Source organism: Electrophorus electricus, chromosome 2, assembly GCF_013358815.1.
Source record: "Electrophorus electricus isolate fEleEle1 chromosome 2, fEleEle1.pri, whole genome shotgun sequence".
NCBI classification, from domain to species: domain Eukaryota; kingdom Metazoa; phylum Chordata; class Actinopteri; order Gymnotiformes; family Gymnotidae; genus Electrophorus; species Electrophorus electricus.
Window position 1 is genome coordinate 975,046 of NC_049536.1, and position 17,344 is coordinate 992,389.

The window sequence follows — 17,344 nt, forward strand, 5'->3', positions numbered from 1 at the left end:
AATGTAAGTTGAACATCTGCAAAAAGTGTTGTTCTATTCTGGGAAGGAGCAGGTTTCTCAGGGCTGTAAACACAAATCTGTTTCACCCCACTGTGCTCGCTCTCTTTCACTCTGACTGGTATTCACATTACTAGAGAATAGTTTCAGTTCTTCATTTAATATCTGAACATTATGTACTCAGGCAAAGGAAATAATTCCCAATAACACAGTATCAAGATTGAATAAAAATTATGTTCTCTAGTAAGTAAGTTTAAATAATGAATAAAAAAATTATTTAGCAAATGTCATGGAATGCTCCCCCCTCACGAGTCATGTGGTTTGGGGGGAATTACGTTTGTTGTCACGCCCCCTACATGATGGCACGCATCTGTACGGGGTTCACGTTGAGTGTATGTCTGTTTATTTAAAGCCCTCTCAGTGTGGGCCTCATGGTTGGTCGTTGTTAGTGTTAGTGTAATGTTAGTGTCAATGAGTGTGTAGCCGCTGTTAGTATAACCCAACGTTTGTACCATTTTATGTTGTCGTTGTTGTTTGTGTGTTCCTGTCTATTAGTGTTATTATGTGTGAGTGCCACGCGTGTCCTTTATGTTTCATGTCATTAAATGTTTCAAGGGAGTCTGTGCGTCCTGCTCAACGCCGTGACAGCAAATACATGAATGAATGAATGAATGAATGAACAGTCACATACTAGAACACTTCTGTCCATTTCAGTGAGTTTGTAGGTATTTTATTATTTCTCTATTAGCAGGAGAGCAGAGTGGTGCAGTGGAAGTGTGCTGGGACCATAACCCAGAGGCTGATGGATCACAACCATCCTCTGATAATATCCTATACTAAGATAAGACTGCATTAACTCCCTAAGTGAGAACACAGACAAAATAACCCAGGGCCTAAACACAACGGCAGCCCTTCCCTAATTAGCAGAGCAAACAAAAATAATAAATTTGTATGCTATGCGCAAATACATACATACTATAAACAAATTTACAACAGTGGCCAAGTTAGAGGGATCAAACAAGCTCAGAATCAGAGTAAGGGGAAAAAGAGGCCAAGCACCAAATCAAATATCAAAACTGACACAAACAGATGTCCAAAATATCATCTTTCTCTTTCTTCTTCCTCCAATACACTTCCTTATATCCCTCCTTGGGGCAGGGCCTTGTTTCAGGACTGGACAGTGAGTATGAAGATCTGTAGAGGAACTCTGGACTGGGTCTGGGGAAACTGGAACTGGAGAGAACAGAGCTCCACACACACATACATATGACACAGGGGGACACAGGACGTAACTACTGTCTCATGCTCTTCACCTGCAGGTCAACAGCATTAATGTGACTGTCCCCACTTTGACATCTTAATGAGTTAAATGTAAATGTTGTGATAATCTTGTGTTCCTCAGTGTGGAGGTGCAGGTGTATCCAGTACAGTTCAGAAGCAGCCCTTCAGTCTCTGTTCTGTAATGGTGATTTATATCAGTGGATGTGTGGAAGTACATGAACAGACAGCACTCCAGTTGTCTGGTAGATGTGGGGACTCTTTAGGAGGAAGGACTTCCTGTCTGCTGGTGTCCTGGTTAGGAGGAAGCTGGAATGACAAAGTCTCAACTTGATTCATAACTCTTTGAGTAGTAGTGGACTTGTGTGTGTGTGTGTGTGTGTGTGTGTGTGTGTGTGTGTGTATGTGTGTGTGTGTGTGTGTGTGTGTGTGTGTGTATGCGTGTGTGTGTGTGTGTGTGTGTGTGTGTGTGTGTGTGCGTGCGTGCGTGCGTGCGTGTGTGTGTGTGTGTGTGTGTGTGTGTGTGTGTGTGTGTGTGTGTGTGTGTGTGTGTGTGTGTGGGGTCCAGCTGATTAAACTGACTCTGCTGGTTCTTGGTTCCCAGCAGTTTGGTCTCTTTTACTCTCTCTGTATTGAGTGTTTTTGTCCTTTAAGGAGTTTGTGTTTTGCCTCCTTTTTTATGTATCATCTGGTATACAAAGTTATTTTCTCCCTTTGTTTAAAATAAATTAATTTAATGTACTACTGTATTACTGTCCATCATTACAGTGGAAGCTGACTGATCTAGTCTGGATGGTGGAATCCCTTCACTCTGTGCTGTTTGTAGATCTCTGGGTGTGTGCTGTTCTATATGTGCCTGTGTGGTCCAGGAATATGATTAGTCCACATGGTCAGTATCGGTATTGCACCCTGGTTTGCCAGTTTCCTCCTCCTGTGGCAGACAATAATTTTGGATAAATAAAAGTGTAAAGTTATTATTAATTTAATTGCAAAATGTGGAGATCACTAAAACATATGATTGTATAGTTAATGTTGGTTTAAAACGTTGTAATACAGGTGCATTATTAATGCAGGCTTTTAAGCTGAGCCAAATAAAATTCATTCATTTATTTCAACTTCAGTAAAATATCAAATCATACGAAATTCCTTCTTAGCATGGCAAAGCTATTTAGTTTGTGTGTAAATGGTTAAAATTGTGATTTTTTCCCTGGAGTGAAATTCCCAGGATGGTGTATTCAGCTACACTTCAACAGTTATTCTAGATTTTCACCCTGTCTGTCCCATCATCACCAGATGTTCCATTAGCAGGACTTTAAAATAACTCTTTTTATTCTAAAAAGAAGGAAGAATTAACTTCACATACCAGTTGCTGTCTGGACAGTTTAACACAGTATTTCCTCAGCAGCTTTTCCAGGATCTCCAGGCTAAAAACAGCAGTAAAATGATTATAAGAATCAAGAGTAACTCAGACCAGTTCACTAGGTAGTGATCACCTGTCCTTATACACCACAGTGATGTTCATATATTAGTGCCTTTGTCCAGAACCTGAGCGTGGAAGCAGGACGTTATCAGGGGTTGGTTTAAAGGAAAGATGTTAACCTGCTACATATGTAGTGATGTAAGTATCCATTACACAATGATGACAATTTAAAAGATCAAACAGTTCAGTATTGTAGTATTTTGTAGTTGAGTTGAGTGCAGATTTAACAACTCTGCAGCTGTTCTCAGATCAGTCTGTTTGAGTCAGAGCAGTTCCTCTACATCTGAGGGAGGTTTTTGTATGGTGCTCTAACACTATGTGAATGGAGTGCTGTAATCCTGCTGACAGTAGTAATCTCCTGCATCTTCAGCCTGGACTCCACTGATTTTTAGGGTAAATTCTGTACCATATCCACTACCACTGAAACGATCTGGAATCCCAGACTGACGACTTGATGCACCATAGATCAGGAGTTTAGGAGCTTCTCCAGGTTTCTGTAGGTACCAGTCAAACTCATTACCGCAGTGCTGACTGGCTGTGCAGGTGATAGAAACAGTCTCTCCTGGTAAAACTGATAAAGATGCTGGAGACTGAGACAGAATTCTGTCCCCCAAGGACACTACAAGTTAATAAATACAGAAAAAGAACATAAAAATCAAATAAGAAAATATTAAGGTATATCCTTTTTAAAGCAATTTTTAATTATGATAGATAGATAGATAGATAGATAGATAGATAGATAGATAGATAGATAGATAGATAGATAGATAGATAGATAGATAGATAGATAGATAGATAGATAGACTGATTGATTTTCATGTTAAGTAAAATCCTCTCACCCTGAGTGAGGAGTCCCAGGGTCCCCAGCAGTAGAATGAGTGACATCATCATTGTGCTGTGTGTCAGTGTGTGTTAAAGGACTGAACACTCTCTGATCACCACTACAGCTCTTAAAGTGTGTGGAGCAGTGAAGCAGCTCACATATGCAAACAAGACAACTGACATTTCACCTCACAGCACTAGTTTGTATGTCTGATTCACTTTATCATATAAATCATAAAATCACTCCTCTTATCTCATCTTAGAGCTCTCAGTAATGCTCTCTTATGTGCTGCACTCTCACATTCAGTCATGATTTTTCTACACTTGGTGTTTCCTGACATAATTGAGCTCATGTTAGTATTGATGACACCTGTGTTATGTCTGCATCAGCAGAACATTTAGAAAAGACAGTATGTAATGTCTACATTCAATAGCACTATGGACATGTGGAAGTTGAATTGGAACTCTCCTTTTTACTAGGTCGTTCACCCAAGCCATGTGAACAACACTGCCACCTAGTGGTGTATAGAGATAGCAGCAAGTTCAAGCAATACACATTTTCTCCCACCTTACTAAAAAAGTCTTAGTAATTGCAAATATCTGTCTTTTTTTTCTAGAGGTAGAGGGTAGACTGCCTCTGACTTCGAGCCAGTTCAGGGGAATATTCTGCCCCATAACAGAACAGGCTCCCTACAGCAGACAGTACTCTGGATCTCAGAGCATCAAGACGAGTACGCAACTACAGCCCTGATGTGGAGTGTTACGGTAGGTCATCAAAAATGTGTCTAACCTCTGCTGGACAGTGATTGAGTAAGAATTGGAGGATCTCAGAGCAAACTTGCACAAATCTTTCAGCTGGATAGTGCGCAGCTGAGTGAATGTGCTTGACATGGTAGGCCTTTAAGAATGCAACAAATCCCTCTGCAATGCATTGTGGTACATTATTACTGACATGGACCTCAGGTATTCCATAACAGCAGAATAGAGTCCTCAGTACCCATATGGTCCTGTTTGTGGTTGTGGCCTCCATGAGCTCCACTTTAGTCCACTTTGAATGGGCGTCCACAATAACCATGAACATATGGCCTTCACTTGAGCCTGCAAAGTTCACGTGTTTACACTGCCATGGTTACTGGGCCAAACCCTCAGGTGGAGAGGAGCATTGGCACAGCATTTTCTGAATCTGCTGGCAGGTCTGACAATTCTTAGCCTGAAGCTCAATGTGAGCATCAGGACCAGGCCACCACACACAGCTTCAGGCTTTAGCCTTCATTCTGACCACCCCAGGATGTCCAGTGTGCAACTCTTCAAGGATTCTGGAGCTCAGTTTAGGAGGGACAGTGACTCTCATGGCCTACATTAAGCACCCTTACTGCAAAGTTCATTAAGTAAGGAAAGGTGTCAACTCACTGTCACTTGCACTACTCATTGTTTCCTTGCATGTCCAGTGTCAGGACTACTGATAAGTTGGGTCTACCTGTGTCTCATAACCAATGCCACTGAAGCTCACTGGTACTGTGCAAGCCTGCGGCATCAATTTTGAATCCCAAATGCTCCAAAGAGTCTGAATAATTCATACTTTTCCTTTTCAGCTTGCAAGCCAAAGTCCTCTAAACGTACAAGAACTGCATCCAAATGCTCAGTGTGTTCAGCATCAGTACGTCCTGTTACCAGAATATCACCCAGATAGCAGTGGATGTTAAGTAGACCCTGCAGTATCTGGTCCAAAGCCTTCTGAATGATAGCTGGCACCGAGGCAATAGAAAAGGTAGATGATTATAACAAAAGAGGGCCTTCTGTGTGGTGATTGTCAGGACCTTTTTGAATTTTTGTCAACCTGCATTTGCAGATAGGCATGTGACAGGTCTCTCTCTCTCTCTCTCTCTCTCTCTCTCTCTCACACACACACACACACACACACACACACACACACACACACACACACACACACACACACACACACACACACACACACACACACACACAGAACCAGCTGCATGATCCCAATCAGTCTGGCTTCAAACAGGCACATTTTACAGAAACAACCCTCATAGCAGTGATGGAGAATCTTCATGCTGCTAAAGCTGCCAAACTGTCATCTGTTTTGATTCTTCTAGACCTTTCAGCAGCTTTTGACACAGTGAACCACAACATTCTCCTCTGTTCTCTCCAGGCTTGGTGTGACTGGCTCTACATGGAGATGGTTGCAGTCCTACCTGGAGGGACGGTTCTATCAGGTGACATGGCCCCTTTCTCCTCTCTTTGTATACTCGTTCTCTTAGTGATGTAATATCTTCTCATGGTTTCTCCTACCACTGCTGTACTGATGACACTGAATTATTTTTATTTTTTTCACCCTCTGACACGCAGGTCTCCAGACATATCTCCACATGCTTGACTGACATCGCATCATGGATGACAGCGCACCACTTGAAGCTCAAGCCAAGTAAAACCGAGCGTCTGTAAATTCCAGGTACTCCAAACCCTTATCATGACCTCACAATTTCCTTCGAGACCTCCCTGGTATCACCATCCAAAGCTGCTCGTAGCCTGGGCATAACTTTGGAAGGCCAGTTGTCATTCTCAACTTCTAACCCAGTCTTACAGATTTCTCCTTTGTAACATAGGAAGGATTCGCCTCTCACTCCATGGCTGTGGACATTTTTATTTATCACCACAAGGGGAGCTCTGGTGACATGGGCATGTCCTGGCAGGAACACAGAAGTGGACCTGCAGTGCTGTGTGCATTTTGGCTTTATGGTTCTTGACAGATGTGTGTGTTCAGTAGTGAGTGAGTGTGCTGTGGTTCCACAGAGTGTGTCATTGTGCTGAGTGGTGCAGGACAGAAATACATCTGTGATCTACTTGTGGAGTATAAACCCAACAGGCCACTGAGATCACCAGCAAGCAGTCAGCTAGTCACGCCTAGAGAGCTTTTTAACATCCTTCACATTTAACTTTCACTTTTAATTTTAGCACTAAATTCACTTTTATGCCTTTACATTTTTTTCTGTTTTTTTTATTTATTTTTATTTTTATTTTTTTTACCTATATTTGAATTCTTTGCACTTAAATTTTTAGCAGTTCTGTCACAGTTGGCCAGTCATCCAGAAGGCTGGACATGCCCACTCCTGCTAGAGATAGCACTACATACCTGCCTATTAATCACCTAAACCTGTTCCTTGTTCGCTTCCTCTATATAAACTCAGAGGTCAACAGTGAAGGCGCTGCACATTTGTGAAAGGCCAGACTGCTCGCTACCATGTTGTAGAACATGCTACACCATGTAGTGCGCTGAGTATTGTCTCTTCGTTGCTGGGATTGTCTAAATTAAATATGGAGAATAAAGAGCACTTTGGCTTGACCTTGCCTACAGCGTCCTCTGTGCCACTACCACCACAATTTATTTTAGTTCCTAGTGAATTTACATCTTTCTTCTTGACACCTTCCATTTGAAGTTTGTTGTGATTAATCACTTCTTTTTTGTTCTATTATATTTCCCCTTTGCATCAGTAGTTTTATTTATCTGTGTAATCCATTTATTTTTTACATAAGCATGATTCCTAACATGATAGATCTAAGGATGTAATAAGGTTGTTATGTAACTCTTTTGTGAAGTATTTTAAATTACCATTGTGTACAAAGTGCTACATAAATAAACTTGTGTTGCTTTGTATCACATCCTCCCCCTCCACACCTGCAGTAGGTCCCAGCTGCAGCAGTGCAGTCTCTGTGCAGTTTGACTGAGGGAGTCCAGAGGGCCAGTGTGCAGATGAAGATGGGGATCAAAGTCATGGTTGCTGTGGGTGAAGTTGCTGGGACAGGCAGCTCTCAGTCATGAAGTGTTAAACTCACAGGACTATAAACACTCCCAGAGCACTGAAGCAGGTGCTGCACATGCAAAGTGACATCTCTCTACACAAATTCATCCACAAACACACACACACAAATAAAACTTATCCCCAAATGTAATTTAACAGACCATATTACATATCTGTAAATTGATTTTTATGGAGAGGGTTTTGAAATTCTATAAGGGATTATTTCCAAAATTTCAGAGCTGCATAGGAATTAATGACACACACACACACACACACACACACACACACACACACACACACACACACACACACACGTAGCCATGTGCTGATCAGTATAAACAGGGACAGGATCAATACTGCTACTGAGGTTCACTTCTAAATGTTGTGGAGCAAACAGAAGTGCAAGGGACTCTCTCCCTATTGTGCTGTACACTACCTGGTCCTTGTTAAACTTATGCAAGAAATAACAAAGAGGGTGATCTCTTCCACTGAAATCCTCTTGTAGGAGGACCGAACCAGCGCCAGTCCTGGTGGCATCTAAGTTGCCTTTTCGTTAGGGGAGGAGGAAATGAACATATGGCTTGCACTTTGGCATTCAGAGGGTGCACTGTACCACGTCCAACAACTTTTACAAGATGGGTGATCTCGCCTTTAACAAACTCACACTTTTCCAAATTTAGAACCTGAGAAGCTTCTTGCATTTTCTTAAAAACAGTCTTTAGTGCCTGCATATGATGAGCCCAGATGTAAGTATAAACTACCATGTCATCCAACTAAGCTTCACAGTTAGGCACATCACCCAGTACCAAAGTCATTAGCCACTGAAAGGTGGATGGCATCCTACATTATATATATATATATTGTTGTAGCAGGAAAGTGCGAGTGGGGACAACAGAAAACAAAGAGGGGAAGGCCAGACAACTTGCAGAAGAGCTTGCAATGTGAGGGTATTGGGGAGATGGGCACAAGGTAAGCAATTCCAGCTGAGATGCAGGTCATCCTGCTTGGGTGAATACTCACTAGTGACTGTGGTGGTAGCTACTGGAACAGACACAGGAGAATGAGTTTGTACGGTAGCAAAGTGATCTGAGTTAGGTGAGTGCTGGTGGTCTACATATGGCTTTAACAGGTTCATAGGACATAGACGTGATTTGTGTCGACGGTCTGGGGTAGCTAATACATAATTATTGGGAGAAATCTTGGATTGCACAACATACGGGCCAGAAAATCGTATACCTGAAATGGGCAAAAAGGCAAGCACACAATCTCCTACTTCAAAAGAACGTGATACAGTTTTCTGATCAAAGCAAGTTTTCTTAGCTGCTTTGGCTGAACATAGGCTTTTGCTAGCTAAAACATGGATGGCGCACAACCTCTCACCAACTACTTGTGCAAACAGGGTCGACATGAAATTAGAACCATGATCTGTCTGTATGCATTTAGGTAAACCAAATGTGGTGCAGAATGTAATTAACACTTTTACTATAGCCTTAGATTTAAGGGAACGCAAGGGAATGGCCTCAGGGAACCTTGTAGCAGCACAATTAAGCGTAAGAAGATCACTATTTCCAAAGCAGGTCTTGGGCAAGGGCCCAACATAATCTACTAACAATCACTCGAAAAGGCTCACCAACAACTAGTATGGGGCAAAGCAGAACAGAAGGGATCACTTGGTTAAGTTTTCCAACCATTTGACAAGTGTGACAAGAACGACAGTAATGGGCTATGTTGCCATTTACAGAGGGCCAAAAGAAATGTGACAAAATGCACTGAACAGTTTTCCTAACTCCTACATGTCCAGAAAGTGGATGTTCATAATCCAAATACAAAACATGAGACCTAAATGGTGTCAGGAGGACTATTTGGTGGACAGCCTCCCACCCTTCACTTACAGTAGACAGAGACCAGGTCTTCATTAACACACCATCTTGAATGGAGTAGCGCTGTTGCTGAGTGAGGGTACCTGTTTTTCCTTCAGCCAACTCAAAGCAGTTTGTAAGGGATTGGTCTGTCCTTTATGCAGACATCAACACAGCTCAATCTATAGGCTCTGTTGAAATGGAGCTAGAGAGAACAGGCTTATCAATAGCAGCACACACATTGTCGGATGTTGAAAGAGCAGACTTAAGGACAGAGGGATCACTCATAAATGTGTCAGCCAACGACAGAGTATTCCACAATTTGTGTTCTTGAGCACACTTTAATACACAAGCAGGAAATACTGCCTGTTTAATGGCAACAAGACTATCTTCAACGGGGCATTGCTAGTGGAATTGTATTCCCCTAACCTGAAGTAGTTTCGAACTACTTCAGGTTAGGGGAATACAATTCCATTAGCAATGTCATTTCCTAATATAAAGGAGACCCAATTCACTGGAAAAGCTGAACTAACAGCTACTCTAACCATGCCTGTGATTCTGTCAGTTCTTAGGAAAATGTCTTGCAGTGGGAGCCGGAGTATGCACCCGTTTTTCCCTGTTTTTCCCTATTTTTCTTTTTTTCCTCAGTTTGGACAGAGCACTCTCAACCATTTCACTGCAAGTTATACTGTGTATGACTATGTATGTGACAAATAAACCAAACTTGAAACTTGAAACTTGAGTACTCCACTAACCTGTCACTACCACAATAATACTGATTTGAAAAAGACAACACAGTATCCAAGATAAGACACACAGCAGCAGCCGTATCGCGTAAACCTGTGATGGGCTGTTTGTCTTCATCTGCTTCGCAAAGAGAACCAGATCGCTCAGAAAGAAAAGGCTGAAACCCAGCATCTATGGGAAGAAGTGTAGGCTTATCTGTAGATACAGTGCTTACTGCACTTACCATTTCTGTTAATGCATTCTTGCGCTTAAGCGCAGGACAATTAGCTATAATGTGTCCACGCCCATGGCAGTAGAAGCACTTTCGTGTTTCCACAGAAACAGACAAAAGGGGGCATCCGATTTCGGGAAGCTCACAGGAGTCCTTGAGCGAGTTGAACGACTGGGAGCTTCACTACGGGAAACAGGTGCATTGAAAACATTTCTGTGAGTCAGCACTAATTCATCTGCAAGCATCGAAGCAGCAGATAGATTACACTTTTTTTGTTTATTTAAATACATTACAATGATATCAGGAAGACAATTCTTGAATTCTTCAACCAGTATGAGCTCTTTAATTTGGTCAAATGTGGTAGTTAAGCAGCACACCACTTCTCTAATAAAACATTTCTCTGAAAAATTCCACAATTGTCTGCCTGGGGTTATTCTTTTAGCATCTAAAATTCTGTCTGTTTGCTTCCTGCACTGGTTCATATGCTCAGAGAACAGCTGCTTTCACAAGGTGGTAATGTAGGCTCTGCTCAAGCATTAGGGACGAACACACATCTCCCTACTAACTTACACTGTAGTAAGATGGCCCATACATCCTTGGGCCAATTTTAATCCAGCACACAATCCCATACTGAAAACACTGCAGCCTTAATCCAGCACATGGACCCGTTACTGAAAACACTGCAGACCAGCCTTAATCCAGCACACAACCCCATACTGAAAACACTGCAGCCTTAATCCAGCACACGGACCCGTTACTGAAAACAATGCAGACTGGCATTAATCCAGCACACGGACCCCATATTATATATGGAATATTCAAATCTTATCTGAAAATGCACTTTAAGCACAAAAATCTTGCCTTAAGACTCAGTAAAACCATGAGACATAGCCTTCTTGTTTTGAGGGAGTTCATGTTGTCTGTTGTAGTGGTAGTGATGTTTGATTATTATTTTGTATTATTATCCCAGAAGATATCTTCAGATGTATTACACTATTTAACAGACAGGAGCTCAGGGATAGTGTGAGTAAAGATTTCTTAGCCTGTCAAAAACTGAATAAAATGCAGGGAGCCAATATGCCTGTTGTCTGTGTATGATCTGATTATGCAATTTGTATTCTTATGACTACATGTAGAACACAAAATAAATATTCAACCAAACTGATACACATCACGCACACATCTATGTACCTTCAAAATAAACAGAAGATAATTCAGTCTGGAAGATCATCTGGTATTCTGGAATGTTCTTCATTCTGATGGGATGACCCACAGTTCCCACAGTTATACTCTGTGACGTCACTAAAGGAGAGGTTCTGTGACTTCACTGATAACGGCCTCATGTCCATTTATTTTGCCAGAATATTTTGTTAACGGGAGTAGGAAAGTTCTCTCTTAGTGTGAAATGGCTGGGATGTAACAGGAAGGACACTGGTTGGGTCAGACCTTTATTGCCTTTTTGATTTGATATCTGACATTTTTATTTATAACCACAAGGGGAGCTCTGGTGACATGAGCATGTCCTGGCAGGAACACAGAAGTGGACCTGCAGTGCTGTGTGCATTTTGGCTTTATAGTTCTTTACAGATGTGTGTGTTCAGTAGTGGTGAGTGTGGTGTGGTTCCTGTCCTCCAGAGAGTGTGTCATTGTACTAATTGGTGCAGTACAGAAATACATCTGTGATCTATTTGTGCAGTATAAAGCCAACAAGCCTCTGAGATCATCAGCAAGCAGTGAACTAGTCACGCCTAGAGAGATTTTTAACATCCTTCACATTTAACTTTTCACTTTTAATTTTAGCACTGGAATTCACTTTTATGTCTTTTAAAGTGAAGTCAGTTTTCTGTTTTTTAATTTTTTACCTACATTTGGTAAATCCTAGTGTATTTAGAGCTTTCTTCTTGGCACCTTCCATTTGAAGTTTGTTGTAATTAATAACCACTTTATCATTGTATTATATTTTCCCCTTACATCAGTAATTTTATTTATCTGTGTAGTTTTTTTTTTTTTTTTACATAAGCCTTCCTAACACGATAGATCTAAGGATATAATAAGGTTGTTATGTAATAATCTTTTGTGAAGCATTTTAAATTATCATTGTGTATAAAGTGCTACATAAATAAACTTGTCTTGCGCTGTATCACATCCTCCCCCTCAACACCTGCAGTAGGTTTCAGCTGCAGCAGTGCAGTCTCTGTGCAGTCTGACTGAGGGAGGTTTTTGTATGACTCTGTAACACTGTGTGAACGGCCAGTTACCACCAATGTTGTGTCTACTCTGACAGTAATAATCTCCTGCATCTTCAGTCTGGACTCCTCTGATGGTCAGAGTGAAGTCAGATCCAGATCCACTACCACTGAAACGAGCTGGAATTCCTGACTGTAAGCTAGTAGCATAGTAGATCAGGAGTTTAGGAGCTTCTCCAGGTTTCTGCAGGTACCAGGCGAGATAGTTATTATTATACACCGCAGGGTTTGTTCTACAGTTGATGGTGACTGTGTCTCCTGGAAGAGCAGATTTCACTGAATCCTGAGTCACTGTTACCTGACCTCTGGATCCTAAAGAATGAATACAAAGCACAAAAAAGTTAACAATTAACTGTACATATGCTTTTATTTAGTCGTATTAACATTGTGAATATTGAATTTTAAACAAGAGTAGTAGACCTGTGTCACATGGATAGTTCACCACAGAGGTAAAGCAGTGAGTTACCTTGAGTCCATAGGACCAGTGTGCAGATGAAGATGGGGATCAAAGTCATGGTTGCTGTGGGTGAAGTTGCTGGGACAGGCAGCTCTCAGTCATGAAGTGTTAAACTCACAAGACTATAAACACTCCCAGAGCACTGAAGCAGGTGCTGCACATGCAAAGTGACCTCCCTGTATTAATACACATCTACCAAATACTCTCTGTGGCCTCTCTGTATTAATACACATCTACTGAATACTGTGTGTGACCTCTCTGTATTAATTCATGTCTACCAAATACTCTCTATGGTGTCTCTATATTAGTTTTTCATGATTCATTACACACTATAATTAAAAATAACTCAAATTTAGTGAAATCTGACACTCAAGAAGCAAAACCTCAGTCCAGATCTGAACATCTATAAGCACATTCTCAGCCTCAAATCACTACACACGTACACCACTTCTACTCAACACACTTCTCTATATTATACACAGAAATTGAACATGACATGTCTACTCAACACACTTCTCTTCATTAGACACAGAATATAACATGACATCACTTCTACTAAACACAGTCTCTACATTAGATACAGAAATCTAACATGACGTCACTCCTACTAAACACACTTCTCTACATTAGACAGAGAAACCTAACATGATGTCATTTCTTTGCCTTTCAAAACCTCCCACCTGTGAACCAACTGATCAAACACAGGTGTCAAATGTACTTGGGATGATTAATTGGGATGATCACATGGATGATTAATTCAGGCATAAGCACTATAAAATGCAACAGGTGAGTTTATCTGTCTTTAAGTAAAAGACCTGTGACATAAATATATGGAGGTATGTAATGTGTTCATGTGATGTCTGCACTTCAGTATCGTTTGCTGCACACAACGTTTTTACATGTACGTTTGTAGTAGTTCTGCACAATGTTATATGGACCTGACAAAAGTAAGAAGAGGGAGAGGCATCACTGGCCACAGAGATATTTTGAATGTCCAGGGCCAACGTGGTGGTAACATCACAATGTGGCTGTAATCACACAGAATGGAGTCCTCCATTGCCACGGCAACCTGGGTCCTTACAAGAACACAGTTCACAAACTCATGTTAGACAGACTACACACCATCATCACAGTCCACACTCACGTTAGACAGACTACACACCATCATCACAGTCCACACACTCACGTTAGACAGAATACACACCATCATCACAGACTACACACCATCACCACAGTCCATACACTCATGTTAGACAGAATACACAACATCATCACAGTCTACACTCATGTTAGACAGACTACACACAATCATCACAGACTACACACCATCACCACAGTCCATACACTCATGTTAGACAGACTACACACCATCACCACAGTCCATACACTCATGTTAGACAGACTACACAAGGCCCTTAATCCTCAGTTGCTCAAATTGTATTCATTCAAAATTGTAAGCTGTTTTAGATAAAAGTGTCAGCTAAATTCCATACAATGTAAATTTTATTTTGGGTAAAGATGGGAAAAGTAATTAAAGATTTAAAAACTGATCCATTTCTGAAATATGAATCTTAGGGTTGTGCATGTGTGTGTGTGTGTGTGTGTGTGTGTGTGTGTGTGTGTGTGTGTGTGGATGTGTGTGTGTGTGTGGTCACTATAATGTGAAAGAGGTTTTTGGATGACAGCTTCATTAGAATGTATCACTATGGTTGACTTGTGGATGAGGCACTAAACTCAGTGTGAGTGGTCAGATGGACTGGGCGGCTCAGAGGTGCAGGAGGGAGTTCTGACCAGTGCAGGAGAGCAGAATGCAGCAGCTCTGTCTGTATTCTGTTCTGTGTCCTGGCATTTCTGTTACTTCCACTGAAATAAAGCTTCATTTTGGACATTGTCTGCTCTTTTATAAGAGATAAACATCTTTATTAATGTTACCAGACAGTTTCTTGTGCCTGAGTGAGCTTATCTGAACAGAGCAGAACATCTGGTGAAAGTCCTGCTGAGGTGGACTATGTCGCCCCCTGCTGTCCAGGTTGGTGGCTCACTCTCCCTGCAGCTACACCAACACCACCTAACATTCATTCCTCTTGTGGTGGTGAGTGTATCATTACCCTGATTAAATGAACTAAATAAGAAAAACAAAAGGCCTCATTCTTAGTAAAGAGAACATGTTTATGCCCCATAACAACACAGTCCATATTCCTACACTCACTTCACTGTTCACACTTCCTGTTTACACTTCATTGTTTGCACTATCTAAGTCTGATGTATACATATGTAGCACTGCTAATATTTTTATTTCCATTCTATATCTCTTATATTATTTATTATTGTTATTGCTGCTGGTGCCTCTGTGAGCTAAGTTTTGTTGTACAAGTACAATGATAATAAAGTATTTTCTTATCTTATCTCATCATAGACATGAACTAACACAGGTTGTGTTTGACCTCTACCTCCACACCACATGGTCAGACCTTTAGTGTTTAACATGTAGATGACCTCACAATCTTATGCTAAAATATTCAAAAACTTCCAAGGCTAATATCTTTTTTTCTGTAACTCCTTGTTATGTCCTTGTGATTTTCTGAGTTGTTTCCTCGTGCTGTGGTGTTAAAATTTGTTTTTCAGGTTACCCGCATGAGGGCACACTAATAACCAGTGAGCTGTAGAAATAATACGGTCAAAACAACGGACAACCTGATTGGTTAAAGGGATAATTAACCTTCTATCTGTCATATACAGTCATATACAGATATTTGATTGTCAGAAACATTAAGTGTTGTTCTTTTCTTATTGTTTGGAGTTGTAGGGATGACGTTGTGTTCTTTTTGCTTTGTTGTTGTATTTCTGTTTTTGTGATTAAGGAGTTGAGGTAAGAGTGATTTGTATTTTATTTTCTTTTGTTTTAGGGGGGTTAGTGATTGAATTCACTTTAGTAGATTTTTTTGTTTGTTGTTTTGTTGTAAAGCCCACCCTGAAGAAACACTCCTGTTTAGATTCGGTTTTACATATATATATATATATATATATATATATATATATATATATATATATATATATATATATATATATATAGTGAGAGAGAGAGAGAGAGAGAGAGAGAGAGAATGTGTTTTTGTTTCCATATAAAATAAAAAAAACAAACATCACTGACTGAAAACCCCGTACAGAGTGTGTCTCCGTGTTTCTTTTTATGTTGTGCCCTTCTTAGTCCTTACAGCATCTTACAGCATTTCTTTTGGCCAGTGTTAGTCTGACGTGAGGGACTATTGTCGGTCTTGTCACACCTGTCAGCTAACCGGCAAACCAAAGCAAAAGATGCCGCCTGCCCTGTTTCGGCCTATACCTGTGGTGGGTGTTCCTTTAATACACTTCTTTTAGACTGCGTAGGCACACTGCTCAAAACAAAAACGGGACATCGGCTTCTGACAGGAATGTGTGCCATTACAAGGTTTCCAGAGGCTATTCCATTACGCAACATAAAAGTTAAGTCCATAATTTAACTTTTGTTCTATTTTTGGTTTACCACAGTACATTCAGACCGACCAAGGATCCAATTTTCTATTCAAAATATTTGCCCAAGTTTTACAACAGTTGTCTATGAACAGTTGTCTATAGGGTATCGAGTACTTACCACTCTGAGACCCAAGCAGCTTTGGAATTCCTTTAGTTTTATTTGTGCTTGGACAGACTGTTCAGGAGTCTCTTGGTTTCAGTCCTGCTCAATTAGTGTTTGGACATACGGTTAGAGAACCTGTGAAACTTTTGAAGGATTGATGGCTATAAAGCGATGAGCCGCATTTAGGATTGCTAAATTATGTGAGTCATTTTAAAGAATCGTTAGAATCCGCTTGTTAACTTGTTAAAAGGAGTTAGCTGCAGTGCAATTAAAAATGAAGAGGAGATATGTTAAAATTGCTACAGTCTGTTCGTTTTAGCCAGGTGATGAGGTGTTGGTTTTGTTGCCTCATGTCATTCTAAACAAGATTTTCAGCACCATATGTTATCATGGATAAAATCAGTGAAACGGATTATGTGATACAAACTCTGGACCGAAAACATAAAACTCATGCTTGCCACATCAGTAAATTAAAGCAGTATATTCTACTGTCACATTCAAAACCTAATCTTGTTCCTTCTGCTGTTGCTATGTTGGTAACTAGAAAGGATGAGGATGATGGGTTAGTTCCTTCTGCACCAGTGATGGCTGCGCGTTTGCCCAACTCCACTATACTACAGGACTTGGATGGTTATTTATCAAATCTAGAGCCAAAAGAGTGTTCTGATGTTAAGTCTTTAATTACCCGATATCATGGTTTGTTTTCTGATATACCAACTCAGACCTCCGAGATCGTTCATGATATGGATGTGGGAGATCATCCCCCAATTAAGCAACTCTCTTTGCTTAGTCGGATTAAATGATCAGATT

At 40.7% G+C, this 17,344-nt stretch overlaps 1 long non-coding RNA gene and 2 gene segments (V, D, J or C); all 3 read right to left on the reverse strand.

Moving 5' to 3' along the window:
- Positions 1 to 711: 711 nt before the first annotated feature.
- On the reverse strand, positions 712 to 2,200 carry LOC118240973. The gene is made up of 2 exons (XR_004775743.1): positions 2,042 to 2,200; positions 712 to 1,584 (listed from the first exon to the last, which is right to left on the reverse strand). It is a non-coding gene; the product is annotated as an uncharacterized LOC118240973 (long non-coding RNA).
- An 869-nt stretch (positions 2,201 to 3,069) lies between these two features.
- Positions 3,070 to 3,731, reverse strand: LOC118240965. The segment is given in 2 exon segments: positions 3,070 to 3,374; positions 3,595 to 3,731. Coding segments are annotated over 2 exon segments (357 nt in total).
- A 6,626-nt stretch (positions 3,732 to 10,357) lies between these two features.
- On the reverse strand, positions 10,358 to 12,976 carry LOC113568529. The segment is given in 3 exon segments: positions 10,358 to 10,398; positions 12,375 to 12,773; positions 12,928 to 12,976. Coding segments are annotated over 3 exon segments (489 nt in total).
- Between the last annotated feature and the right edge of the window lie 4,368 nt (positions 12,977 to 17,344).